Source organism: Talpa europaea (assembly GCF_964194135.1).
Source record: "Talpa europaea genome assembly, chromosome: 7".
NCBI classification, from domain to species: domain Eukaryota; kingdom Metazoa; phylum Chordata; class Mammalia; order Eulipotyphla; family Talpidae; genus Talpa; species Talpa europaea.
This window is the reverse complement of record NC_140074.1, coordinates 7,163,005-7,190,318: the sequence shown is the minus strand read 5'-3', so window position 1 is coordinate 7,190,318 and position 27,314 is coordinate 7,163,005. Positions and strand designations below refer to the sequence as shown.

The 27,314-nt window shown below is 43.7% G+C and overlaps 1 protein-coding gene across 1 annotated transcript in view; it reads right to left on the bottom strand.

The window, feature by feature from the left end:
• Window positions 1-26,855, bottom strand: part of GOLGA1 (golgin A1) — a gene marked incomplete at both ends in the record, with an annotated part of 34,436 nt that extends 7,581 nt beyond the window's left edge. The window contains 13 exons of the mRNA XM_084236312.1: window positions 3,273-3,368; window positions 3,860-3,991; window positions 4,821-4,916; window positions 7,768-7,863; window positions 10,164-10,289; window positions 12,676-12,787; window positions 13,270-13,439; window positions 14,079-14,207; window positions 16,521-16,553; window positions 18,063-18,160; window positions 19,005-19,079; window positions 20,945-21,035; window positions 26,721-26,855. Coding sequence (XP_084092438.1) covers window positions 3,273-3,368; window positions 3,860-3,991; window positions 4,821-4,916; window positions 7,768-7,863; window positions 10,164-10,289; window positions 12,676-12,787; window positions 13,270-13,439; window positions 14,079-14,207; window positions 16,521-16,553; window positions 18,063-18,160; window positions 19,005-19,079; window positions 20,945-21,035; window positions 26,721-26,855 — 1,389 coding nt within the window. The remainder of the gene's footprint in view (window positions 1-3,272; window positions 3,369-3,859; window positions 3,992-4,820; window positions 4,917-7,767; window positions 7,864-10,163; window positions 10,290-12,675; window positions 12,788-13,269; window positions 13,440-14,078; window positions 14,208-16,520; window positions 16,554-18,062; window positions 18,161-19,004; window positions 19,080-20,944; window positions 21,036-26,720) is intronic.
• Window positions 26,856-27,314: the final 459 nt, after the last annotated feature.

The following is a 27,314-nucleotide window of genomic DNA, read 5'->3' as shown; positions in this document are numbered from 1 at the left end:
TTCCCCAAAGGTCTGAAAATGAACCAGCTTCTAAATAAACCTGTGTGTGCAGGTCCAGGTCATGGTCGTGCCTGGGGTCCTGGGAAGACACTTTGCTCGGACCAGTGGCCTCATATTAGTCTCCGCCAGCAGGGGGCGTGCCGGGGCGACTGAAGGCGGGAGGAGGGAGAAAGACTTGCTCCTTCTTACTCTCCTGTCTGCCACCATGATCACAGCAACGATGCTCCCCCTGGCAGCAATTTCTTCCTGAAGGAGCAGCTACATTCTCTTTGCAGTCTTGCTAACTTTTGCAGCTGACTCATACATTGCCCCATCCCCCAACACACACCCCAGTGTCCAGTGTCCCTCCTCAAGGGGTCTGGGTGTCAAATCCAGGGGGCTGCTCCTGTTCATCCCTAAGGGTAATCATTTCAACTTCTTCCCTTTGCTCCCTTAGGCCGAGGGTTGGCAGCTGATTCCTGTGCTACCTTGGCGACGTCTTACTGTTTCAGGATCCAGGATGTGTTATATCATTTCTCTTCTGTATTTATTCTGCTTTTTTTTCTATTTCACAAATTCCCTCATTAGTTCTACCCTGCTGTTAAACTCATTCATTATTTTTAAATAGCTTTACTAAGGTAAAACGAGCAATAAACTGCAGATATTTAAGGTGTGAAATATGATTCATGGTTAAACCATCACAATAAAAAGTGGAAACATCTATCACCTCAAAAGCTTTCTCCAGCTCATTCGTAATCTACTGCATCCTCGGATTCAGTTGTACATTTTCAGTACTAAAATTCTACCTAATTCCTTTTCAAAACAGCTGTCTTTTATTATACTTTCCAAATCTTCCATTTTGTCTTTTATCCCTTTAAACAAAGGCTAAACATAAATAATAGTAAGATACCTAAGTCCCTGTGAGAGTCTGGTTTTTTCTGTTTATGTTGTTTGTATTCCGCCTGCCGGATAATCTTCGATCTTGAATTCAAAAAGTATGTGCGGAAATATTTATAGATCTTGGGATGACACATTTTTCCAGAGAATTTTTGTTTGTTTTTTCCATCCAGCCAGGAGCACAGACCTAAGACCACCTTAACTCAGCAGTACCTAATGAGATTTTCTGGGCTGCCCCATGTCTTTGATGTGCTGTCCAAGGGGGGCGGGGGTGGGGTGGGGTGGGGGGGAGGGCGCTGGCTACTTTTGGTCCCCCTTACTCCTAGAGTGCAGCTGTCCAAAGTTCCAAACCAACGCTCAAAGGATCTCCCAGGCTGGATCCAAGGGTAGTTTAAACTCTAGCTTGTATTCCCCTAACTCTGAGAAGCTGTAACAAGCTTGGATGATCTTCCGGTTTCTCCTTCAGGACCAGAAAACACCCCAGGGCAAAAGCTGCTCCAAAGGCTGGCTCACTGCCTGGTAGACACTCCCGTGCCTTCAGCCCATGGATAGCCAGCGGTCCTGCCAGTCCTCGGGGCCAGAAGGCCTGAACGGCCCCCTCTGCCTTTACCGAAGTGGAAGGATCTCCAGTCTCACTTTACCCTCCTCTGCGCAACCTCACCCCCTCCACTCCACAGCACACACTCTTGGCAAGGTGTCAGAGACCTCAGTCTTGCCAGATCTGGTGAGTCCCCTGTCCCCTTCGGGGCCTTCGGGGCTTCTGGGGTTCACAGGACTCGACACTTGCCTGGCCTTCCTGCTATCCCGCTCGTTCCCCTTTTGTTCTGAACCTCTGAATGCTGGTCCTCAGCGCCGCAGGCCCTCTTTCCCATCTACACTCACTCCACAGCCCCTTGGCTATAAATTCAATCTGCAATGTCAGCAGATATTTTTGGTTGCCAAAGTGGGGGCTGCTACTGACACCTAGTGGGTACTGACTAAGATGCTCCCGCACAGCCTACAGTGCACGTTTCAGTCCAGCCCCCCAACAAAGAAGAATGATCCACCCTAAATATCAAGAGTGCAGAGGCTGAGAAACCCTGAGTCACAAAACCCACGTCTGGGAGTTATCTCCAATTCCTTTTCCTCTCACTCCCTCCATTTAGCCAGTGGCAAATCCTAAAGGGTCCTTCTCTAAAATCCATCTTGGATCTGAATACTTCTTCCCATATCTGCAACTACCACCTTGTCTGGTTAACTGAAAAGCCTTCGACTGGTCTTCCTGCTTCTGTCCTTGCCGCCTTTATGGAGCTTCCTCCACAGAAGCTGAATAACTTTTTTTCCCTTCCCATCCGAGCTCTCAAATAATCCTTTTAAAATAAAACTTTTTTTTAAAATAAAACTTTTTAAGTCACTTTCCACTTAAAACCAGTAACTTCCCCCTTCACTATCATCCACATACCTCCCCAGCCCAGAAAGATGAGCCATACAAGCCTTTGTGCTATTCCCTGAACACACCAAGCTTTCATCCGCCTTAGTGCCTTCATATGTGCTATTTCTTCTGTCTGGAACATTTCTTTTCCTAAACACTCACATTCTTGTTCAGATTTTTGCACAAATATCACCGAAGTCCTATCTAACCTCCATGTTTCAGAGTCCCCTCCTTTCCACTCTCTATTACCTGTTTTATTTTTCAGAGCATTTATGACTATTCTTGTCTACTGTTTTCAGCTATAAGCTCCACAGGGAAGAGAGTTGGTCTTGGTCACAGCCACATCCTGGCGCCTAAATGGTACAATAGCACTTAACAGGTCTTCAAGTGTTTCTTGAAGGACTGCATGAAGACACTGATGCCAAAGAACATGCTCCCCAGTTTCAGCACTGCGGCACCCCCCAGACTAATGCAGCAGAGACAGCCAAATGGCAGGATCTCTTTCCTCATCCTCGAGTTATGTCCAGGGAATTAAGCAGTTGTCAGAAGGAAAAGGGTAACAAACAGCAGATTGTTCCTTCATGTCTGTGCATGGCCCGGATAGAAATGAACAAATAAGGATCCTTATGGCCTTGCTGTACTGGCCTCCCTGGGAAAGTCAGCACCACAGAGCCCCCTGGGCAGCTGCTGACAACAGAGGAAGGCCAGGCCTCTGCCGGGGTGTGAGATGGCAGAGCAGCCCCCCTCTCAGAGGGAACTGGACAGGTACTTGCATTTGGAACCTTGATGGCAGCTGCCAAATGAGCACCTGTCTTCCCACTATCCTGGGTCCCTGACGGACTCAGTGTGGTGACAACTTCTAGCAAAGTCTGACCAAATGCTAGTTCCACTCCTTTTCCACTCTAAGCACAGAACTTCCACTTGGCTGCTCCAAACACTTGTGTAAAAGATGTAGTATGTGAAACTAATTCCATTAGCTAAATACCTTTAGCTTCTTTAGCTCAAGTTGGTGATGCTGTAAAGAACGTTCACATTCACTCCTACTTTCTTTAAGGGCGGCATTTTCTTGCTCCAGCTCTCTCTGCAAATTGAAAAGAAGATACATAGAAAGCAAAGGCCTTTACCCTATCTCCCAGGTCACAGTCCTACCTCTCTGACATGCCACCTTGAAAAGGTCTCCCCCCGCACCATTACTGTTGGGAAATGAGGATGGGGGTGACAGTCATACACAGAGAGCCACTTGACAAACTCACAAAAAAGACATTTGAGCCTGAAGACTTCAGGCCAGGGAGGGAGACCAGGGAAAAGGAAGCCTAGAGAGGAACTATGTCATCTTTAGAGGGCGGTGGGGAGAAGCTGAAAGCCTGCTCAGAAAGATCCAGAAATCCCTGTAGAGCCCAATGAAAAGGAAACCCCATCTGTTTGGGTTTTGGTATAAAGCAGCCTATTAACATCCAGTCTCCTGAACAGCGATCTTGTCGGAAAGGCAAAAACTGTTCCAAAGAGTGGATCCCTATTTCAGAGCAGGGCTGGTCTTCCTGTCACAGGACTGGTGTTTCCTGTCCTCCTCACCTTTCCCTGCTCTGCGGCAGACAGCTCGGCCGCCCGCTCTCTCTCCAGGGCCTCGAGCTGGGCCTTTAGCTCCTGGGTGCGCTGGGAGCACTGCTGCTCCAGGGCATGGCTGTTCTCCTTGTTGGTGGCCACCTGGGGGCGGTTGAGAGGGACACAGAACAGTTACTCATGGTGACAAAGGTATTCAGAGGGGTCGAATTTGGTCCTTGGTGACTCAAAGATGGGTGTCCAACAGACACGTCTCCTTCCTGACCCACTCTGCCCGGGTGCTGCCACTGCAGGTCCTGGCCTTGACCCTGGCCTCCTGTAGCTGAGTCTGGGTTTGGTCATGGTGCTGGGGGACAGCTGTCTACTCAACGCTGCCCTCCGAGGCTGAGGCTTTTTCCTGAGAGGTGGGGTAAAATAGTGGTGAAGACCAGGCCTCTGACCTAAGAAGGATATGGTTCTACCAGCTGGGGGACCTTGGCTAGTCCTTCTGGGTCTGTTTCCTTTAGAAGGTAACAGTACACACCTCTCAGGTCTGCGGTGAAGACTAAATGAAAATATGTGTGAAGTGCTTAGCACAGAGCCCAGGACATGGCAAACATGCAAAAGATGCCAAGTTTCAAACTTAATACCTCACCGGGGCTGTGACGACTGGCCGAGTCCTTGCTGTCTCCTCTCCAGAGGAGAGGAGCCCTGACTGTAAGCTGTGTCTTGACTGCAGGGAGCTACCGTCCTGGCAGCCTCAGAAAAACGCTGGGCCCTGTGGCAGTGGCCAGGGTGTCATCAGCCAGTCACTACCTTATAGGGTGACTCAGACCCTAGAGCAGATCCCGACTCCCCCAACCTGCTGACAGTCAGCACAACCAGATCTAAGGCAGGTCTGAATACCATTCCCGACGTGAGTTTGGGAATCTACAAGGCACAGGAGGGAAGAGTGCACCAGGGCCTGAACACAGCTGCCTCCAGAACCACTCACAAGCTCCTGAATCTGTGCTTCTTGAGCTGCTGCCACATCGTTGCTCCGCTTCAGCTTATCCTCAGATGCTTGCAGGCTCTGCTCGAGTTCCTTCACCTGAGGGGGGAAACAGAGAATTCCTTTCAGTCTAAAGAAGCTGAAAATAAAAAATGGCTTTTAAAAGCAAATCTGCTTAAATTGCAAAACAGGTACATTATGGAAAAATTTTAAATTAGAAAAAAAAAAAAAAAACCAAATCTACCATTACAAAATGCTATCACTGACTATGCTATCTCACTATTTTTTAAACAATTCTGGCAAAACTTTGTGTTTTTTCTCCTCACTCAGGTTTCCTTCTGTGTTTCCACAGAAGTGTGTTCTGGACTTAAGGTTAGTATTACTGTTAAAATAAAATTATATTAATTTGCCATTTGTTTACAAAACTACACACTTTTAGGAGAACAACTTCAAACTCACACGTGGCCGCTCACCCTCCATCAAGGCCCAGAGTCACTGCCCAATCACTGTCCCTCCCGTGGCCTCTTCTCAGAGTCTAAGAATTAAATTTTATGATGTTTTGCCAGTTTGTTTTCTCTGGTTACATACAGTCCACAGATGAGTGAAACCATCTGGCAACTGTCTTTCAGTTTCTAACTAATTTCACTTATAATCACCCCAGATCCATCCATATTGCCCTAAAAAGCACTAAGTGCCCATCGACAGATGACTGGATAAAGACATTCTAGTAGAGGGCCTCCCGGGTGGTACAGCGGTTGAGTGCTGGGCTGTGAAGCTGCCCGCAGCCTCTGCAGTGCTGGTTCGTTTCCCGACCACCAGGGAGAGTCCCACATGGCGCGCAGACCTCTCCTGTCTCACCCGTTGCTCCCCTCAACAGTGTACTTCGTCAGTCTGCCTGTTCTGTTCCCCGCTCTGGCTCTGGTGAATTCTCTTACCCTCCCGCACTTCTGACTGTACCCAGTGCTTGTATAAATAAATAAATGAATCTTTAAAAAAAAAAAAAAGACATTCTAGTAGATATACTCAATGGAATACTACTGAACTACTGAAAACACTGAAACAGTGCCTTTTCACATCCTAGATTAGCTCCTCGAAGGGTGTTTCATAATTTACTGAACACTGTCTACTGTACTGGCACTTAGGTTGTTTTTCATTTCCCCACTGAAAAAAATGCAGTAGTGGACATTTTTTTTAAAGATTTATTTATTTATGCATACAAGAGCTGGGGTATAAGCCAGAGGTGTGGAGTGGTGAGAGGATTCACCAGAGACAGAGTGGGGAGCAAAACAGACAGATCTACTGAAATACACTGCTGAGGGAGCAGCGGGCAAGACAGGAGGGGTCTGCTGAGTCATGTGGGTCACCTCATTGGCTAGGGATTGAACTTGTACTGTAGTAGCTGTCAATAGCTTCATAGTGCTGAGATTTAATCTCTTGAGCCACCAAGGAGGCCCAAGTTGTTAACATTTTTATGCAAAAGTTTTCCATGGTTTGAATTACTTCTTTTTTTTTTAAATAAAAAGATTTATTTACTTATGCATACAAGAACTGGGGTACAGGCCAGAGGTGCGGTGTTGGGGGGGGGTGAGAGGATTCACCAGAAACAGAGTGGGGAGCAGAACAGGCAAACTGACTGATATACAATGCTGAGGAGAGCAGTAGGTGAGACAGGTGAGGTCTGCTGCGCCATGTGGGTAGCTCCCTGGCTGGCTAATCCACATGGTGCAGCAGACCTCTGTTCCTCTCAGCAGTGTATTTCAGTCAGTCTGCCTGTTCTGCTCCCCACTCTGTCTCTGGTGAGTCCTCTCACCCCCTGCACCTCTGGCCTACACCCCAGCTCTTGTATGCATAAATAAAATAAATCTTTAAAAAAAAAAAAAGAAGGAAATACTGGCTTATGCTAGACTGTGATTGGACCTTTAGACATTATATTAAGTGAAATAAGCCAGAGAGAAAAGGACAAATATTGCCTGATTCTACCTATATGAAGAACCTAGGATAGTGAAATATACCGACACTGATTAAAATGGCAAATTTTTCAATGTATATTTTACTACCAAAAAAACATCCAGAATGATCAGAAATAATGAAGAAAGCTGTGGAGCTTCATTTGAACAGATTTATCAGAAATCTAGATTTAGCAAGGGAAAAAAAAATGCAAGCAAAGGATATGAATGGGCAATTCCAAAAGTAGAAACCCAAAACACAAACAGCCACGTGAAGAGATGGTCAAACTCATTAGTAACCATAGCAATGCAAATTAACACAATTAAATATCACTTTACACTCACTGAACTGGCAAGAAAATTAAAAGGTTGGGAAATGCCAACGCTAGAAAAGGCAGAGATGAAGATACAGGAAACTTCATGTATGCTGGGGGCGTGGGGCCAGGTGCAGCCCTTCTGGGGATACTCTTGCCCTCCTTAGTCACATTAGGTCATGCGCATTCTGGGTCTGCCTTAAGGAGACAGGGGCAAGATATTCATGGCAGTGCCATCTGTGGTGGCAGGAAGAAGGCGGCGATCTGGACGTCTAGCGCCGAGCAGGTAAGTACAATGAAGCTGACACAGGTGGGAGATGGAGAGTTGAAAGTAACAGAAGATATAGCTCAGCTCTATCATTTACATAAATTAACACACATGCACACATACCAATGCCACCCATTTTAAGGTGACCCGACAATAAAATGATCTCTATTAACCACACTGGAATGGTTTCCTATGGGAGGAAGGGGAGCAGGGATAAAGGAGAATAAATAAAAGAATAACTTCGTGTGGAACACCGATGTTAATGTGGCAAAAACGAAGAAAAGTGACTAACTCAACCTGTGTGTTAAAGAAAGATCCAAAAAATAGCCCCTTCAAAAGAAAACCACTAATTCAAGAGGATTCTCAGCCACCACCATGTGAAACACCCCCTCCCGTTCCATCACTGGGAAGGAGGGCAGTACCTGAGTCTCCAGGATGTCTATGGTCTTGGCCTGGCTGATTCTGGCTGCCAAGAGCTGTTGTCTGGTATCCTCCAAATTTTGCTCAGCAACTGCTTTCTGTAAGGTGAAAGAGTAAGAGAAAACGGTAACTTCTCTGCTGGATAAATGCTTACTGATACTGCTACATACAACCATCTGTGCTAGGCACCTGAGACACCAATAAATTTTTAACAAACAGCTGAGATAAAATTCACCTACATAAAGTATACACAAATGTGCCACGGTTTGTTGACCGTGAGGCTGGGGGTAAAGTCTAACAAGAAGATAAAACAGTACAAGAGGGGCCCACAGAGCTGGGGACCCTAAAGCTCAGAAAAGTGGAGGTTTCATAATCCAGGGGTGGGTGGCATGGTCTGTGCCCAGGCAGAAGGATAATCAATTCAGGTATGAAACAGCCTGGGACACTCAGGAACTGAAACTTGCCAAAAGCTAAAGTGATGGTGGACTCAGGACAAGAAACAAAACCAGAAAAGTTTTTTTGTTTTTTTTTTCATGCTGAAAAAAATTTTTTTTTTTTTAAGATAATGGATTTTTTTTCCTTTTGTTCTTTTTTTTTTTTAAAGTATTTTATTTTATTTTTTAAAGATTTATTTATTTATTTATACAAGCACTGGGTACAGTCAGGAGTGCAGAAGGGTGAGAGAATTCACCAGAGTCAGAGCGGGGAACAGAACAGGCAGACCGACGAAACACACTGCTGAGGGGAGCAGTGGGCATGGCAGGAGAGGTCTGCATGCCATATGGGACCCTCTCGCTGGCGGCCGGGGATTGAACCGGTGCTTCAGAGGCTGCAGGGCAGCTTCGCAGCCCAGTGTTCAACCACTGCACCACCAGGGGAGGCCCTGAAAAAATTTTTTTAAAATATTTATTTATTTATTTATACAAGAATCGGGGTATAGTCAGAAGCACGGGAGGGTGAGAGAATTCACCAGAGCCAGAGCGGGGAGCAAAACAGGCAGACTAACGAAGTACACTGCTGAAGGGAGCAGCGGGCGCAGCAGAAGAGATCTGTGCACCCAGTGGGACCCTCACTGGCGGCCAGGGATCGAACCGGAGCTGCAGAGGCCACGGCAGCTGCGCAGCCCAGTGCTCAATCGTTGCGCCACCATGGAGGTCCTAGAAGTTTTTAATGCTGCAGAAAGGGGTCTGAACTTAACTCTGCAGGGAGTAAGTTTCTAAGTGGGGCCATCCAAATACCGTCGTCAGATATAGCTGGGGGCTGGGGGTGGGTGGTTGTGAAACTTGAGGTCTTTTCCAAAGTCTACTGAAATCAGAATTTTGGGCGGTAGGGCCAGAGAGATATATGCTTTAAACAAACTCCTCAAGAAAGTGCTATGTGTGCTAAACTTTGTAATAATGATGGTAGGAAAGTGATGATTATAATAGCTAAAATATATTGAGACTCTCTATGTTCTTGGCCTCAATCTAAGCATTTCATATATTAGAACTCATTTAATCCTACCCATTCTGTGTCTTTGATACAATTAATAACGTGATTTTACAAAGGCAAATTAAATTGCTTGCTCTAAATCACAAACTAGTAAGTAGAAGAGGTGAGATACCAATCCAGGCAGTCTGATTCCAGAAATCAATGAACACCCGAGAACCCACATTACATACACTGGAGACTGAAGGGGAGTTGTGGAAGATGTGATGTGGTCAGAAATGCTGTGTAGGAACATCAGTTTGGCAATGAGCATAGAAGACCATGGCAGAGGACGAAGGTGGGTAGGCCAGTCTGGAGACTTCTAACAGACTGGGCTAGAGCTGCTGGGAGCCCAGAGGTAGAGCGGTGGAGATGGAGACATTTAGCTGAAATTGAGTGAAACAGGGTGATGGTTTCATCTGGACCCACGGCCTTGGCTTTGTCATGGAGAGGCCGATCCCTGGGGTCCAAAGAGGAGCAGCAGAACATCGGCAGAGGATGAGCTCAGACCTGATAACAAGTTCACCTGCCCTCTAGGCCAGCCTGCTCGTGTCTCCCTCCACTAAGGAGAGTCTGCTTGCTGCCCAGGGCAGCTGCTGCTCTCAACACAGGGGTGAGAGCAGTGGGAAAGGCACAAGGGTGGAGAGCACAGCAGGGCAGTGAGACAAGTTGCCCAAGTGGAGTAATCACTAGGTGGGTTCACTTGCAACTCTGAACAATGCTTCCCCTTCCCCCAAGGAAAACATGTCACACACAGGTGACATGAGGCTGTTTTCGCAGGACAGAAGAAATAAAGAAATAATAGAAATTGGAAGCTGGAGGGAGTACTCGTCTCACCAAACACTCTGCAGTGCTGAAACTCTAGGATATGATGAGACCCCCAGAGTTACACTGCCTTCCCAACACAGGCTGGCCCAAGAGAGCTAGCTACCTCTTTCAGGAGCTCCTGCACATGTTCTTCTCCTGAGAATTTCTGCTCCAGTCGCTTCTCCAAGGACACAACCTTCTCTTGCAAATGTGTGATGAGTTTTTCTTTTTCTTGAGTTTCAGCAGTAGCCTGCAGGTGGAAACAGAAATTACACTGCTTGATAAACCTCCTTTCTCCCCCTTCTGGCACTTCTCGGCCACGATGTTTCCTGGAAATTCCATTCTCAAGCATATTCTACAAGGATGAAACACCAGGAAATCACTCCTCAAAAAGGATACAGAAGATGTGTGATCAGAAGCCAGCACCACACAGACATCTACTTTAGACAGAGTTCAGCAAGAGGCAAATGTTCACCCCAGTCTAACCAACCGACAATGTGGAAAGAACAATGCTGTTACCTCTACAGAATCTAGCCAGGACCCTCAGCAGATGCCTGTCCTCTTTAAAATGACTGAACTGGGGCCTCCCTGGTGGCACAAGGGGTTAAGACACAACCTATGAAGCTGTCCACAGCCACTGCAGCATGAGTTTGATCCCCAGCCAGGGAGGTGACCACATGGCACAGCAGACCTCTCCTGGCTCGTCCACTGCTCCCCTCAGCAGTGTATTTCAGTGAATCTGCCTGTTCTGCTCCCCACCCTGTCTCTGGTGAATCCTTTCACCCTCCACACCTCTGGCCTGTGCCTCAGTTCTTGTATGCATAAATAAATACATTAAAAAATAAGTTAAAAAAAATAAAATAACTGAACTGTATTATCACAATCTGCCAGCCAAAGGAATACCCTTCTTCCCATTTTCACCAAGCACATTTAATCCTGTTAACCCAGAGTCCAATGGGACATATATCATTACTCAACATGCCAAAAACAGCAGAGGGGATCTCACTCAAGCAGCTCCCAGACAGCCCAACAGTGACCCACAACCACGGTCCTGGAAACTGAGGCTGGATGGAGCAGAAATGCCAATGTAGCTGCCTTAAGGCTGAAGAGAGAATTAGTGAAGCAAATGATCTTTATCCTGGCTCACAGCAGAGCTGCCGGCATCACACCTCGGCCCCAGACCAGCGCTGCCCACTTTACTTTAGTCTAGCTCTTCAGCAATGATGGTGGAAGGCAGTGGCATGCTGGGACTCTGTCCTTTCACTGCTAATTCAAGTACTGTTCAATGTCAAAGCAGAGCATCAAGGAAGTTTTGAACATACACGTCCTTAAATCCCTAGTGGCTCCTGCAGCCACGAAGGAAGCCCATTCTCCTCTGAAGAAAGGCTGCGTGGCTCCAGCAGTCAACGTGCAGACCTAGACCTCCTCACACATACTCTACCTCCTCGAGTTCCCTCACCTGCCACTTCTGCTCCTCCATCTCAAGTCACACTTCCAGGTTTAGCTTGCAACCTGGTCAATCTCTCCTCAGAATAAGATGCAGCAATTTGGACCTAGGGTTTAGGGAAGACGTACTTGCCATTCTGAATTCTCACAGATGTGACAACATAGGTAGTAGAAGGGGTTTGCCCAACGGACTCAAGATCCCTTAATTCAAGAGACTCTAAGCCAGCCTATACTGTATGCTCTTTCCTGGGGATACAATCAGATGACTCAGTTGCTGACCACAGAAGCATGGAGACTGGTGGCAGAGACAGTTATACACATAATTAATTGGAAAACAACAGGCCTCCCTGGTGATGCAAGGGGTTAAGTCTCAGCACTATCAATTATCCGCAGCCACTGCAGCCTGAGTTCAATCCCTGGCCAGAGCTGACCCACAAGGCGCAGCAGACCTCTCCTCAGCACTCCCTTCAGCAGTGTATTTCAGTAGATCTAGTAGATCTGCCTGTTCTTCCCACTCTGCCTCTGGTGAATCCTCTCATCTCTGGCCTGCACCCCAATTCTTCTATGCAAAAATAAATAAATCTTTAAAAAAAAAAAAAAGAACACAGGGCAAGGAAAGCTAAATGTATGCAGTGCAAGGGACAATCATACAAAAACCACTTTTCTGCTCAAATGGTGACAAGTAACATACCACTGAGAAACACTATTCTACATTCAATTATACTATCATTCATCTTTATAGTCTCAAAATTAAGCACAGGCCTAGAGTAACAGGGCAATAAATTTATGTCAATCAAATGAAAAAATGAATTGTAATGATATCATTTACAAGCATCAGGACAAATTGGATTGGAAACAGGAACGTCAAAAGCACAGCCCTGGCCTTGTCAACCATCAGTGTTCATTAGCGTTTTCTGAGGCTTAGCGTCCATCAGGTGGACACATTTGAGAAGGTGAAATGGTGTGTGCTTTGTGAATTCCTGTCAGGGCAACACTGACTTCTGTGAAGCAACCACTGTTAAGTGATGTGGCCACTTCCCCCTGATGGTAGCCTGGCTGGACCAGGAACAAGGGTCACAAGGACAACATGAGAAACAGGTTTCATTCATCAGCCATTGAGAGGCTAGAGTTTCCGACAATTTCGACCTCTCTTCATGGATCATTCTAGCCCTTCCCAGTCCTATCCTTACCTTTTGCAAATCAGCAGAAAGCTGCTGGATCAATGCTTGCAGCTCCTGTTCCTTTTGCTCCAGGGCTGTGATCTTATTTTCTGCACCTGTTTTTGAAGCTGTCACATGATCTCTTTATGGAAAGGAAGCAGACAATGAACACATTTGGATATCTCATCTAAGACACACTCTTCCACAGGAAAAATACAGATGGTTCTTAATATGTCAGGGCTGCAGACATTAACCTTGTGAACATCATCAATGGAGAAGACTCTCTGGCTCTCTCTGAAGCAGAAGGCCAACAAGAAAAATAACTGCACCCAGGCTGAAGCAAGAAATCCTGATCTGCCCTTGGTTAGTCATTAGCTTAGAAACTAAAAAATACTGAATTGCTGGGCAATTGCTGGGCTGGAGTAGTTCTGAGCTTAGGCAGGTGAGATGGAATGAGGGTTTGGGGTAGGGATTCTTAGCCTAAGCAGACGAGGGAAAGTCCAGAAGTTTTGCCAGAACTGAGATCAGAAAAGAGCCACAGTGAGCAGTGGGAAAAGGTGGGCAGGCTACAGCCAGAGCTATACTAACACCACTTCCCCCGGGCCCCACAGACCAAGCAAGAACCTCTGCTCTTCCAGCGTTGAGGAGTGTCTCTGCAACTCTTCTAGCTTCTGACGCAAGTCTAAAGACATCTGATTAGAGGTCATCAACTCCTCCTGGGTGCGACTGAGTTCTCTGGTTCTGGTCTCCAACTCTTGCTCCATTTTCCCAAGACTTTCTTCTTTTTTTAAAAGCTGATACATGAAGACATAAAGTTTCAGTGGACCTCTACCAAGAAATGCACTTGAAAAAATTTGAAGTGATAATCCAAAGTTTAATAACATCTCTGAACTCCTATCAGGGGCTTATATGCCCAGTTGTTTAAAAAAGAGGGAAGGAGGGCCTCCCCGGTGGCGCAGTGGTTGAGCGCTGGGTTGCGAAGCTGCCCGCAGCCTCTGTGGCGCCGGTTCGATCCCCGGCTGCTCCCTGGCCACCAGAGGAGGGTCCCACATGGTGCGCAGACCTCTCCTGCCGCCCGCTGCTCCCCTCAGCAGTGTACTTCGGTCCTTCTGCCTGCTCTGTTCCCCGCTCTGGCTCTGGTGAATTCTCTCACCCTCCCTCGCTTCTGACTGTACCCAGTGCATGTATAAACAAACAAACAAACAAACTAAATAAATAAATAAAGCATGCCTCTATTTAAAAAAAAAAAAAAAAAGAGGGAAGGATTTCAAACAGATTTCAAACAGAACATCCCCATTTCAATAAACTGAAAAATATACAAGTATGATTAATATCAAAGACAATGCGGGTATGTTTGTCAGAATTCCGAGTGGTGATGCGCAAAATCAGAGCAATTAATCATCAGCATTAACTGCTAAAACACCAATGCGCACCATGTGCTTTACTTTACTCAGTTCCTGCTGCTGGAACCCCTCAAGTTCATCCATTTCATCTCTCCTTTGGAAAAGATTCAAACTCTGGTTCTTCATTTCCTGTAACTGAGCTGTCAGGAACCTTTTCTCCTATGTGGAAGAAGAAGACATCAATTTAGGTAGCGGGGACATTAGAAATCCGTATTATTTCAGCAGAATTCTTAATAAAAGAAAATTCTTTTTTTTAAAAAAAAGATTTATTATTTATGCATACAAGAGCTGGGGTGTAGGCCAGAGGTATGGGGGTTAAGAGGATTCAATAGAAACAAGAGTGGGGATCAGAGCAGGCAGATCTACTGAAATACACTGCTGAGGGGAACAGTGGACAAGACAGGAGAGGTCTGCTGCACCATGTAAGTCACCTCCCTGGCCAGGGATTAACTCATGCCACAGTGGCTGGCGATAGCTTGAGAGCACTGACACTTTTTAGAGACTTTAACCCCTGTGCCACCCGGGAGGACCAAGAAAATCTTAAATTAAGGAAATCTCTTGTCAGTAGATAATAATACATTGATGATGGGAAATTTTTTGGCAATTATCTACAAAGTTATCTATAGATTCTTCAAGTTAAAATACATGTGTTCTAAGTGGTAGTTGTGAATAAGGGTAACAACAGCAATAATGAATACTTTTAAGTTCTTAAGTTTGGACAGCAAGCCCAGATCCTTTTTTCATGTCTATTTCCCCTGACACACTGATCTGGCTGAATAACAAGCACAACTAGAATAAGAATGAACACCTATAAAAAAAAAATTGACACATTAAGAACTGATTTCAGTTATCAAACTCAGTTTAGCACGTCAATACACATTAGATCTGACTGGTGGCAGCAGGTTACAATTTTCTAAATGACAGTTTCCCAAGATGCATTTTCTTGGCACAAACCCTGCTGTTGCAGCCTCCAATGTCTGACTGAAAAAATATTAAAACAGTTCAAAAATAGCATTTCCAAAAATCACAGTGGTTCATAGACCTCATAGACTGTTTCACTTTTTCCTTGTCTAAAGTATTTCCTGGCCCTTCCTTTGGGGGGAGGGATGGGAAAGAGCAAAATCCCCTAGTGAAATCAAGTAGGTTTTATTTAGCTTAGTTTTATATGGATCCCCCTTCACCATAATTTTAAAAGATAAATAGTCCAATGAGAATTTCAAATATGCAATCTTTGATATATATGAAAATTTTAATCTAACAATCTAACCCACACCTCTGTATTAAAGAAGACTGTCATTAATACCATGTATTCAGAGTTGTTTTTTTTTTTAAATTTTAAGAGCACAGGTTTCTTTGGGAGACAGCATGATTTTTCTGTAGTTCTTTTCTTACATAAATGTTAAAGTATTCTGATCGCTTTATAATCAGGTTCCTTCAGGATGCACCAAGAAAGTCATTGGTTTAACTTAATTTTTCACTGCAAGAAAGGAGCAATAATAAAACTCTCTGTTTAATAAAGCTAATAGTAAATATATTTTGTACCTGAACATCAATCTAAGGAATAATTTTCTATCACGAAGAGTAATTCAGGAGTATTCAAGTGAAAACAAGGGATAAGGCGCAGCCTAATTCCGGCTGAGGGGGATGACTCTAGCGACTATTTTAAATTATAATGTTTTTTTAAATTGCAGGCTTGAAATTTCATCTTCCTGTTCATGTCTGGGAGCCAGGAATACATGACGTAAGGAACCTCACACAGGGTTACACAAGCAATGGTGCTAGAAAAGTCAGTTCTCCTCAACCGTGTCAGTCAAGAGGTTCTCCTCTCCACAGTCAATGCTGTCTTAAGACAGGCCCTCCGTTCCCACTGCCTCTTCGGGAAGTATTCGTAATGCTGCCACGGGTCAGGCAGGGCCCAGCAGGAACCAGAGGGCAGACTCAAACTAAGCACTTTGGGGAGAGGTTGATAAAGGGACTTTCCAAAGCGGCAGGCCAGGTACAGAGCCCAAAAGAGATGATGTGCCACTAACAATGAGCTTGAAGGGGCACAGGATGAAGAGGTTACCGGAAACCCAGAGAGAAACTATGTCAAAGGGTAAACCACAGGTCCAAAAGAAGCTGTGACCTCTGGCCAGGGGTCACCTGAAGGGATCACACATAGAGAAGGTTGGGGGAATAAAGGGAAATCCAATTAGAAGTTGGAGCCCTGCCGATGCAGTCCCTATCGCCTTCAGGTGTTTAGAGAAAGGTGAGGGAGGCGGAAGGTACGTGGGGAGAGGCAAACGAAACACACATGGCACACCACTAGCACACACTGGTCTGTCGGTGTCCAATCACCCGGTTTATGGTATAAGTGCCCTGCTTCCAAGGAGTGGTACAGCAAGCAGGACACTGGGAAGTGGAGAAAACCCTTCTCAAACCCCAGAGAAGAGGCCAACATAAATAATGAGACAAAAATAAAGATGAACTAACCTTTTCAATTTGATCCATCTTTTCTGACCATTCCTAAAACAAAACAACAAAAAAGTAGATTTCAGGGAAAAGTATCAGTAATAACAAGATTTTCAGAAAACAAAACCACTTTACTCCCTATCCCTTTCTCCCCAACCATACTCCCTTTCCCCAACGCAAAGGCATCAACAAACAAAACCCATGCAGCTGACACAGTGAAAAAAGCCAAGAGTCCTACAAGGAGAAGAAAATAAACTTTATATAAAATTATAGAACACAAATATAAGCCTCCAGACTTAGACTGAGTAGAACACCCAGACAAAGCTGCATCTGCCACTCTCACACAGCTTTTCAGTTTACCCCTGCATGGTTCCCCACGAGTACTACTATAATTTCTTGGGAGTGGGTAGCTGAGACAAGTTGAATTGGTAACTCTGCAACTGATATTTAGAAATTTAATTCATTCAAGGTGGGAGCAGGGTCTTCAGCAGCACCTGTTAACTACTTTCCTTCTCTGCTTCATTTTACCCACATGCTTTATGCCATCCAGTATAAATTAAAAGGGTTTATGGGCCTCCCCTGGTGGTGCAGCAGTTGAGCGCTGGGTTGCGAGGCTGCCCACAGCCTCTGCAGCACCAGCTCGAACCCCGGCCACCAGTGAGGGTCCCACAAAAAAAAAAAAAAAAAAAGGTTTTATGCTCCTTTTGCACAAATCACAGGTGAAAAAAAAAAGCACTGGTAGAAAAGATCATATCCCAACTGCCTACAATCAGAACCCACCAATTTTCTTCATTTATATACACTCATACCACAAACAAACACACTCATACCTAAACACTAAGTATTACTGAGTAACACATTTTCTTCTGACTAGTAAATGTCTGAGGTGACTAATACAGACTTTAAAATAACCAGCCAATAGTCCCTATCTACTGCTGATGAAATAAATTATACATTTTCTTAAATGAAACACAATACAATAAATTAATCCAGTCTTAATAAATCAGGATTATCATTACAATATAGCAATGCTTAAAGTATTATTTAACAAAGTATACGTCATAATTATTGTGATAGCCAGAACAGTATTATTTCCCTTGCTTACTGTCCTTCATTCAGCATCTTCCAAACGATGATTCTGTTGAGATTATAGGAGTCCCTCTCTGTCTAGCTGGCTGGGGTTAAACAAATTTGGAGACAGAAACAATAATATCTATATACATCCTGGATGGTGATTCGCCTGACGACATCTTTCCCATTATAAAAGGCAAGTCTAGGCTGTGAGGCAGGTTTTCATAGGGCAGAGACCTTTTTCTTTATCTTGGAGCTCCCCTCCGATTACAGACATACTATTTCCCTTCTCCATTTTACAAAGCTACACAGGTGTAGAAAATGATACTCTCACATTCTGGATACATTATACATTTCATGATTATAACTGTAAAGTTTCTTATTCTTTTTCTCCCAGGTAGTAAATATTTTCTACCAGATGTATAAATTGTTGAATTCATGCACTAAGTGAAATCTTTCTGTGAGTGTTGGGCAGTGTCATATATAAAATACCTGATCTTTTCTGGCTAATGCCAAAGCCAGTCCTTCTGCCATTTTGGCTCTGTTGGCTTGGAATGTCTCATTCTGCTCTTGAAATTTCCGCATGGAAGCTGTTAACAAAAAGGCTCTATTTGAGATATGGAAATATTTCAGGAACAGCACGACAAATAGCCCATGTCATTACTTTTAAATATCACCTAATAAAAAAAGGCCAAGGTCACATCAATGGATTATGAGGTTGGGACAAACCTGATTGACTTTCCCTGAAGAATCTTTTGGTCTTAGTAATAGACCACAGTTTTTTTGTTTTATGTTTAGAAGATGCCAAAAGGTCACTTTTAAGTGGGACAATGATAAAACACTGAAAATTGCCTGAAAACACCAATGCTGTTGCTAAGTAATGGTTACTTTCACTTTGAGAATTAAAAATAAAAAAATCCAAACACAGGAAAACAGAAAGACCCCTCTTTCATTTTTTATAAATTATGTTAATAGGAAATGACTTTCTACTTGTGCTAGCATCTTTCTTGGACTGAACCCCAAGGAGAACATATTTATGCAGACTAGACAAATGGATCTCCTATTGTTCGAGGAGGGCCCCAGAGGTTCCCCATTACTAAAAACAGCAGCAGTGAAGTTACCACTAGATCCAAAATCTCCTAATCTATGCCCAAGGGGCAGGTTCTAGTCTTTACTAGAATCGAAGGGTAGCCAAGAGTGGTCAACTGAATGGAGACAAGTTGGTACACATAATGACATTCTCCCAAAAAGCATGCACATGAGGCACATAAATACGAGTTGTGTGCGTACCGATATCAGACAAATGTTACAGTGACCTGATTAAAAATAATCATTTGCGCTATGACAAGGGACAAATTTAATCACACGCTATCATTTCATTAAAAGAAACTAAATCCTACAAAGATTGAAAAAAAGCAGGAAAAAAATACGTACAATCCTGGTGTTTTTCTAACGCAATCTCAAGCTTCTCTTTTATCTTCTGCAAGTTTCGGACCTGTTCAGCATAGTCTTGGGTGAGGAGGGTGACGCACATACCAGGAATGGACAAACATCAGGAAAGGAAGTTAATTAAACAAAAAAATGAGTGAAAGTGATGATGATTTTCTCAACCTGAAAACCATTCCTGTTAAGGAAAGCTAGGCAGACAGCCTCCCATTAACAATGAACAAGACAGGCAAACAGGTATAAATACAAACTATCCATGGTGTAAATGATGAAAACAAACAGGCAGATTTGTTCAGCCTTGATAAAGAACAAGGATGGGGCTGGCTGGGAAAACCAGCAATTTTTTTCATGACTTATTTTCAAATCTGTTTTCACTTTCCCCTTTCAGTCTTAGCAATAGGATGGAGCAAAGGGAACTCACTAACCAGCTCACTTAGAGTCCACACAACTGAATCACAGTGGTTAGGACAATAGCAAATACCCTGGCATAGCACAGTCTTTATAGTGAAAGGACTTAATTCTCTAAAAGAGTCCTTTCTACACAGGAACTGAGCAGCTTATGCCCCATTAAGGTGAAGCACAACACCTTGCTGGCCAAAGATAGCATGGTTTAGTGAAAAGGTAGACAGGCTTTGAGTTCAAGTCCCAACTCTGTCAGCCCTTAGTTGGGAGACTTTAAGCAAATTATTGACCCTAAGTATTAGTTTTACCTACCTCAAAGGATTCACTTGACAATAAACTAAATGTTCTATATGTCTTAGGGGTCCAGCACACATACTTAATAAAAGGTAGCAGCTATTATTGTTGTTATACATACTGAGCCTGCAGGATAATACTTAGAACATCAACAGGCTCAATAAATGTCAATTCTTTTCCTTGTCCCTTCTCTTACTTAAGCCAAGTGCAAACTAATTTTCCTCTTGTATTAGGCATGGTACCGACCATTTTATAATTTTCTCCACAACATTAAACATAAAGTTATTTCACTTCTGGTACTGACAGTACCTATAGACAGGGGTAGCAGAACAGTAACACTAGTATCTAGCAAATCTGGGTTTGGATCCCAGCACTACCACCTGCTAGCTGTGTGAGCTGACTTCTAAGCCGAGTAAGACTACAGTGAGAGCAAGATGAGATAATGGACTAATTGGTAGCTATGAGCCTTTGATACCTATACAAATGTTTTACAGAAAATTTGGTGAATTTTATACTTCACTGCTTTCACTCCAATAAAATGGGCATAAGGCCAAGGGACAAAAAGAAACACAGAAGCCACTGATCACTTCACAGGATGAAGCTTTCAAACTGTATCCATTGGTAGAAATCAAAACAAAAACTCACACCTTTATCACAAACATGCCCCGTCCAGGCAAAGGACTTAATGGGGGTTGTGTAAACTGTAAACCATACAAAAAAGATGTAATGAGTTATAGCTGAAGTTTGAAATATTGGTGAAAAGCAGTCCAAAGGACCAGAATAACACTCACACAGGTGATAGGTAGCTACACCAAGTGGCAAAACCCTCTCCCTCGCCCTCAGGGTCGGAAGAATCCCACATCTCTTGGCCATTCCCAGTGAATAATGTCCTCCCCCGACCCTCTCCACCTGATGCAAACTATGCTAGCAGGTGACAGACAGTCAAATCTATTCCACACATGCTTTCAATACCATTTCTATCCATGGCTAGAAACCTAGGGAGCAGAAAAACAGAAGTTTTTTTTTTTTTTTACTTTAAAACTGAGTTTTGAATTTACACTACTTAGCACACTAAAGTAGTAAAGAACAGGAGGGTACAAATTGCTCCCTTTCAACTAAAAAGATCAAAAAATGTCAAAATAATTATAAGGTTATGCCATATGGTTATTTTATAGGGAGAGCAGGTCAGGCAAAGCAAGTCCTTTGTTTACTTTTTGAGTTTTTAGACATACCAGAAAGTCTGGCCTCTAATTTCCGTATCTGTTCATTCCTTCTCAAAAGCTGAGATGAGAGATCTTCTCTGGAGCTGCTTCCATCAGAAGCCTGTTTAGGGAGACACAATAGACACAAGAAGAGATTATATTCGCACAGGGGTTCTCAGCATGTGAGACCACAGAACTGAACCAAAAAAGTGACAATTCTTATTTTAAGTTTTGTTACACAGTAATGAATTGTGATCACCAAAAAGCCACTGAACTAAGCTAGTTTCTCCATGTGTAAAGTAGAAGCAACACTATCTCCATCAATAGGCCTAGACCGTGTGAAGAAAGCATATGAGGCTAAACAGACAAATTGCACGTTATGTATGAGAAGGGAGTAAATGGTGGTAAATAAATCCATTATGATCATATTATTCCAAGTACATAATACTAAAAAATTTTTATTTTCAGTGGTGAAAAAGGAAATTACTTTATTTATCCAAAGGTAAAGTCCTGGGATAAAGGGGGGATAAAGAGGAAATCAAAGGCTGGTCTGTGATAAAGAATTTATCACTGACATTTAAAAATTTTTAGTGTCTTCATCTATAAAACAAATGGATGTCAATCTAACTCTCTAAAATGCACCAAAGATTTTACCAGACAAAATGTATTTAATAAATCAGTATATTAATGAGACAACAAATTTCTCCAACAGTCTGTATTATCTTAAAACATACAGGGCACCACTACTATTTTAAGCACTACTTACTATTACTAATAACTAACTCACTATTTCTTTTATTCTGATCGAAAACTTTTTTTTATAAAGATTTATTTATTTATGCATGAAAGAACTGGAGTGCAGGCCAGAGATGTGGGGGTGAGAGGGTGAGAGGATTAACCAGGACAGAGTGGGAAACAGAATAGGCAGAAGGACCGAAATACACTGCTGAGGGGAGCAGCAGGCGAGACAGGAGAGGTCTGCTGCGCCATGTAGGTTAGCTCCCTGGCAGGGGATCGAACTCTTACTCCAGTGGCTGCAGATAGCTTCATAGTGCTGAGATTTAATCTCTTGCACCACCCGGGAGGCCCCTGATTGAAATTTTTTTTAAAGAGAAGAGTCAAGAGAATGGTTTAGTGAATATTCTCCATCTACTTTAACAATTGCTGATATTTTCCCACATTTTCTTCCTCATTTTTGTTTTACTGAAGTACTTTCAATAAGACATCATGACATTTCATCCTAAATACTTTGATCAACCTCTTCTAAAATATAAGGACATTGGGCCTCCCCGGTGGCGCAGCGGTTGAGCGCTGGGTTGCGAAACTGCGCGCGGCCTCTGCGGCGCCGGTTCGATCCCCGGCTGCTCCCCGGCCACCAGAGGAGGGTCCCACATGGCGTGCAGACCTCTCCTGCCGCCCGCTGCTCCCCTCAGCAGTGTACTTCGGTCCTTCTGCCTGCTCTGCTCCCCGCTCTGGCTCTGGTGGATTCTCTCACCCTCCCGCGCTTCTGACTGTACCCAGTGCATGTATAAACAAAACAAACAAACAAACCAGCAAACAAATAAATAAAGCATGCCTCTATAAAAAAAAAATAAAATAAAATAAAATATAAGGACATTGTCCTTTACATCAACACATTAGTACACCTAACAAAATTAAAAGTATCATCTAATATATATAGTCTTTAGTCATATTTCCTCCATCTTATTTCCAAAATGTCTTCAAAGGTGGTTGAACAATTGACTGAAATATTCATTAGGCAACCCAGCCACGTGCCCATCAACATGGACTGAGACTCAGCACAGTGTAGTTAAGAGGGAGTGTCTGCAGAGGGGAGGCCTGGGCTAAAGTCCCATCTTCACTACCTATCAGTTACAAGATCTTGGAGAGATTGGTTTCCTCAGCTGGAAACTATGGTAACAAATGAGTTGTGATGAGGGCTGAATAATCAATACTTGTCATGTCCCTAGAACAGAGGCTGGCACACCATTAGTTTTAATACAAATCATCCATTATTTGTAGTAAAAGTATGATCGTTACTGTTACCAAGAGCTCCTATGCTCGGCATTGCGCTAAGCACTGGGGAGAGTAGGAAACAGCCCACCCTAAAACAGCAACAGCAGCTGCAGCAGCAGCTACTAATTATGAAATGCTGTGACGAGCCAGGCCTATGGCAAGGCTTTCGTATACGCTGCAGAAAACAGAAAAATCAACATCACAGGCTGAGAGTGCTCTCCTTAGCATCAGCCTCAGCAAGGCCTACTTGTAAAGTTAGCCCTTGGCAGCCTAAGGAACTTTGATTTTGTAAGAGTTGCTACCACACCTGATAAGAAGGGCTCTCTGCACGGAAAATGTTTGTACAAAAGATATAGTTTATACTGAACACCTGTTTTCCTCCTGGGCGTCTGGCATTTTGGTAAATACTAGGCAGGCAAAGTGTACCTGTCTAGTTTCCGATAAAATGTCTGGCCACTGAGTCTCTAGTGAGTTTCCCTGGTAAACCTCATTTTACCACTCATAAGTGGGGAAATTAAACACTCCTTTGTAACAAGAGGAGGGCTCTGGAAAGTCTGTGCCCAGTTTCCTCCAGGCTCTGCCCCATACACCTTTTCCCTTTCACTTTAAGAAGGATAACAGAGAGGAAAACTACAGTATGTGGGATCCTGAGTCTGCCCAGTGTACAAGAGAACCTCGAGGTGAGCCCAGGGATGCCCATCACAACACAATTCAATAAAGACAGGTGCACTTCCTACTACCATTTTATAGGGTGAAAACAAAGGCACAGAAACGCAAAGAAACCTGCCCCAAATCACACAATAACAATGGGGCAGGGACTGAGATTTGGGTCTGACTCCATAACCTGCCCTGGGCTGCCAACTGCAACACCGTCCCCTCTCGTGAAGCTCCCAGTTTAGTGGGAAAGACAAAGAAGCCAATCAACAAGGCAGTGTGAGAGGTGCTTTCACAGGAGGAAGGAGAGACAAGGGATGAAACTCAGTCAGGAGGGGTATAAGGTAGAGGGGTGAGAAGGGCAGCAGGGTCAAGGGGGTTTCTGGGAAGTAATGTGAGACCAGTCTAGAAGGGCGTACAAGAGTGTCAGGGAAATGCAGGCGTGAGAGGAGGAGACAGGAGACATTCCAAGGAAAGACACAGCATATGTGAACATTCGTAGGCAGGAAGGAATGCTGTCTATTTCAGGAAGGCCTTTGAAGTTCAATATGGCTAGAGCACAGGGTGTAGGAAATAGTGAGATGAGATGGAAAGGTGAGCTGTGACAAGACCCAAGAGTTCACCACTATACCATAGCAATGAGTTTGCACCTCACCCTGAAAGATGGGGAAGCCACTGAGTTTTAAGCACTGGAGAAAGAGGAATAGATCTGCTTTGGTGGAGGTAGGGAGTCCAGATAAGTTATCACATTTGTCCAAGAGATAAAGACAGAATAAAATGGAAGTAAATGCACTACTTAGTAAATGGAATAGAGAGGGTGAGTTCAAGACACTGAGGAGCTGGAAGCCAAAAAACTCATTGGCTGATTGGACACCAGGAAGTCTAAAATGCCTCCGAGGTTTCTTATTACTGACCTGGGGGGTGAAGCTGCACATTTGGAAATGGAGTTAATACATTCAGCTTTGTTCACTTGACAATATTAGATATGAGAGTAGAGGCACGTGCTTGGAAAATATATGTTATGAGATATAAGGATCTGCAGATAGGGAGTAAGGATCAGGAAATTACACGTCTATATAAAGTCCAAATAGGTTACTTTCAAAGTCTCAAAGTGGTTCCTGAATTCAGGTCAATCTCTAGATCTGGAATACATTCTAGATAAGAGACTTCATTTAGCATGTCAGCATGAAGGGAAAGCTGGTACTCTGCCACGGAACTTCAGCCTGGGGTCAAATGTGCATTTATATAGCCCTTTAAATACAGCAGCCAATGATAATTTAGATCTGGCGATCTTATTGTTCCACCCCAATAACCTAACAGCTTCTGCCATGTAATCTGACCAGGACAGGCAGCATAAGAAAGGAGGAGGAAGACTCATCTGACCCTGGAAATAATTCAAATGTCTATCACCAGGAGAAGGCCAGGATAAACTGTGGGCTTTTCAAATACTGGAATCTTATAGAGCAGCAAAATAAATGATCAACAGCTTCATCTAACACACAATCTAGAAACATAGCGAGTCAAAAAAAAGTTCAAGAAGACTACATACACTATAACACTTTCATAAAATTAAAAAATAAGCAACATTGAACAACAAACTGTGTGTGTGTGTGTGTGTGTGTGTGTGTTCTGGACAGGATATTTTAAAAAGCCAAGCAACTTAAGAGAGTGATTATCTGGAAGGAAGGGATGTGTGTGAAGGGACTGGAAAGGAGCATACAAATAGCTTTAACAATATTGATAATGTTCTAGTTCATTGGAAAGGTGACAAATTCACAACCATTCATCTCATACATTTAATTGCGTACATTTTTTACATATAGCAAGCATTATAAATCATTTTAAAAAACTCTGACTTTAAAATGATCCTGTCATAAGCCAAAGACACCCTTTCCGTCCTAAGACCTGACATTCACCTGACATAGCAGCATCCTCACTTTCTGAAACCTTTCCAACCTGAAAGTACTGTACAAATAAGGGACACACTGTAGTCATCAATGACATCTTTTCAGCCACTTTTCCAACAAAACTGCACTCTGGCTAATGCCACACGCAACTCCTAGACCTTGTTAACAACAATGACTAAAAGTCTATATGTCTGTAGAGACCATAGGCTAAGTAAGGCGCTTTGAGAAATGAAAAGTGGAAGAAAATGCACAAGGTGTACAGATGAAAAAAGAGTACAAGAGGACAGGATAGAGAATCTGTAAGGGGACTCACAGAAAAACAAGAAAAAGTGGAAAAGTACCTCAAAGTGAGAAGAATCAGATATAAACTGCAAATAATGTTGTCATTTTATTTTTTATTTATTTATTTTTAGATAGACATTTATTAAACCAATATATTCTATCACCCTTTTCTGTTCCCATTTTATTACCAGGTTCCACTTTTTTTTTTTTTTTAAAGATTTATTTATTTATGCAAACACTGGGGTACAGGCCAGAGGCACAGGAGGGTGAGAGAATTCACCAGAGACAGAACGAGGAGCTGAACAGGCAGAAGGATGGAAAACACTGCTGAGGGGAGCAGTAGGCGAGACAGGAGAGGTCTGCCGTGCCACACGGGTATCTCCCTGGCCTGCCAGGAATTGAACCGGTGCTGCCAAGGCTGCGGACAGCTTCAAAGCGCTGCACTCAACCCACTGGCCATCGGGGAGGCCCATAATGTTGTCATTTTAAAAGCAAATATTTAGGGCCTCCCCGGTGGCGCAGTGGTTGAGCGCTGGGTTGCAAAGCTGCCCGCAGCCTCTGCAGCACCAGTTCAATCCCCGGCTGCTCCCCGGCCACCACAGGAGGATCCCGCATGGCACGCAGACCGCTCCTGCTGCCCGCTGCTCCCCTCAGCAGTGTACTTCGGTCCTTCTGCCTGCTCTGCTCCCCGCTCTGGTGAATTCTCTCACCCTCCCGCGCTTCTGACTGTACACAGTGCTTGTATAAATAAATAAACAAATAAATCTTTAAAAAAAAAATGCACACCAGAAACTTAGATAGTGCTATAGCGCAATGTTACCAAAAAAATAAAATAAAATAAAATAAAAAAATAAAAGCAAATATTTATTGGATAGATTTTCTGAAGTATCACTTACGGGATATATTGAGACTGTACTAAAATATTAAAAACTAGAGAAGATACTTACAAAGTCATCTCCTGAGTCAGCTCCCATGGAGGCAACAGATTCCTTGCTCACCGACCTTGGGATCCTAGTAGCACCTCCAGGCCTCTGGGAGACAGCAGTCTCTTCTGCAATTTTCTTCTTTAGTTTTGCAAACATTTTTGCTGTGCGGTTATCCTGCACTGATGACCTGCTCTTGAATGACCACGGCAGGCCTTAGGCTAGCAATCAGGAATTCAGAGACAGGAGGCTAAAAAGTTCCAGACATCCAAGCTAGCTGCATCCCTACTTAAATGTGGGCCAAGGACTTATGGCAACACAGTATCTATAAATCAGATGAAAGAGAGGTCAAGGTTAAACACTGGAGAGATTTCACATCTGAGTTGCCATGTTAAGCTTCAGGTTTCAAAATTGTTTCATAATTTTACTGGTACATTTAATAGAACACAATTACTAAACACTTTAAAGGCACGTAGGCGCTTCATATACACAGACAAGGAAATTCAGTCACTGGGACATGATGTAACCTGCCAAAGATTATGTGGCTAAGTGACAGGGCTGGCATTTGAACCTGTACTCTGACTCACAAGTCCGTATTCTTTTTTTACTACACCAAGT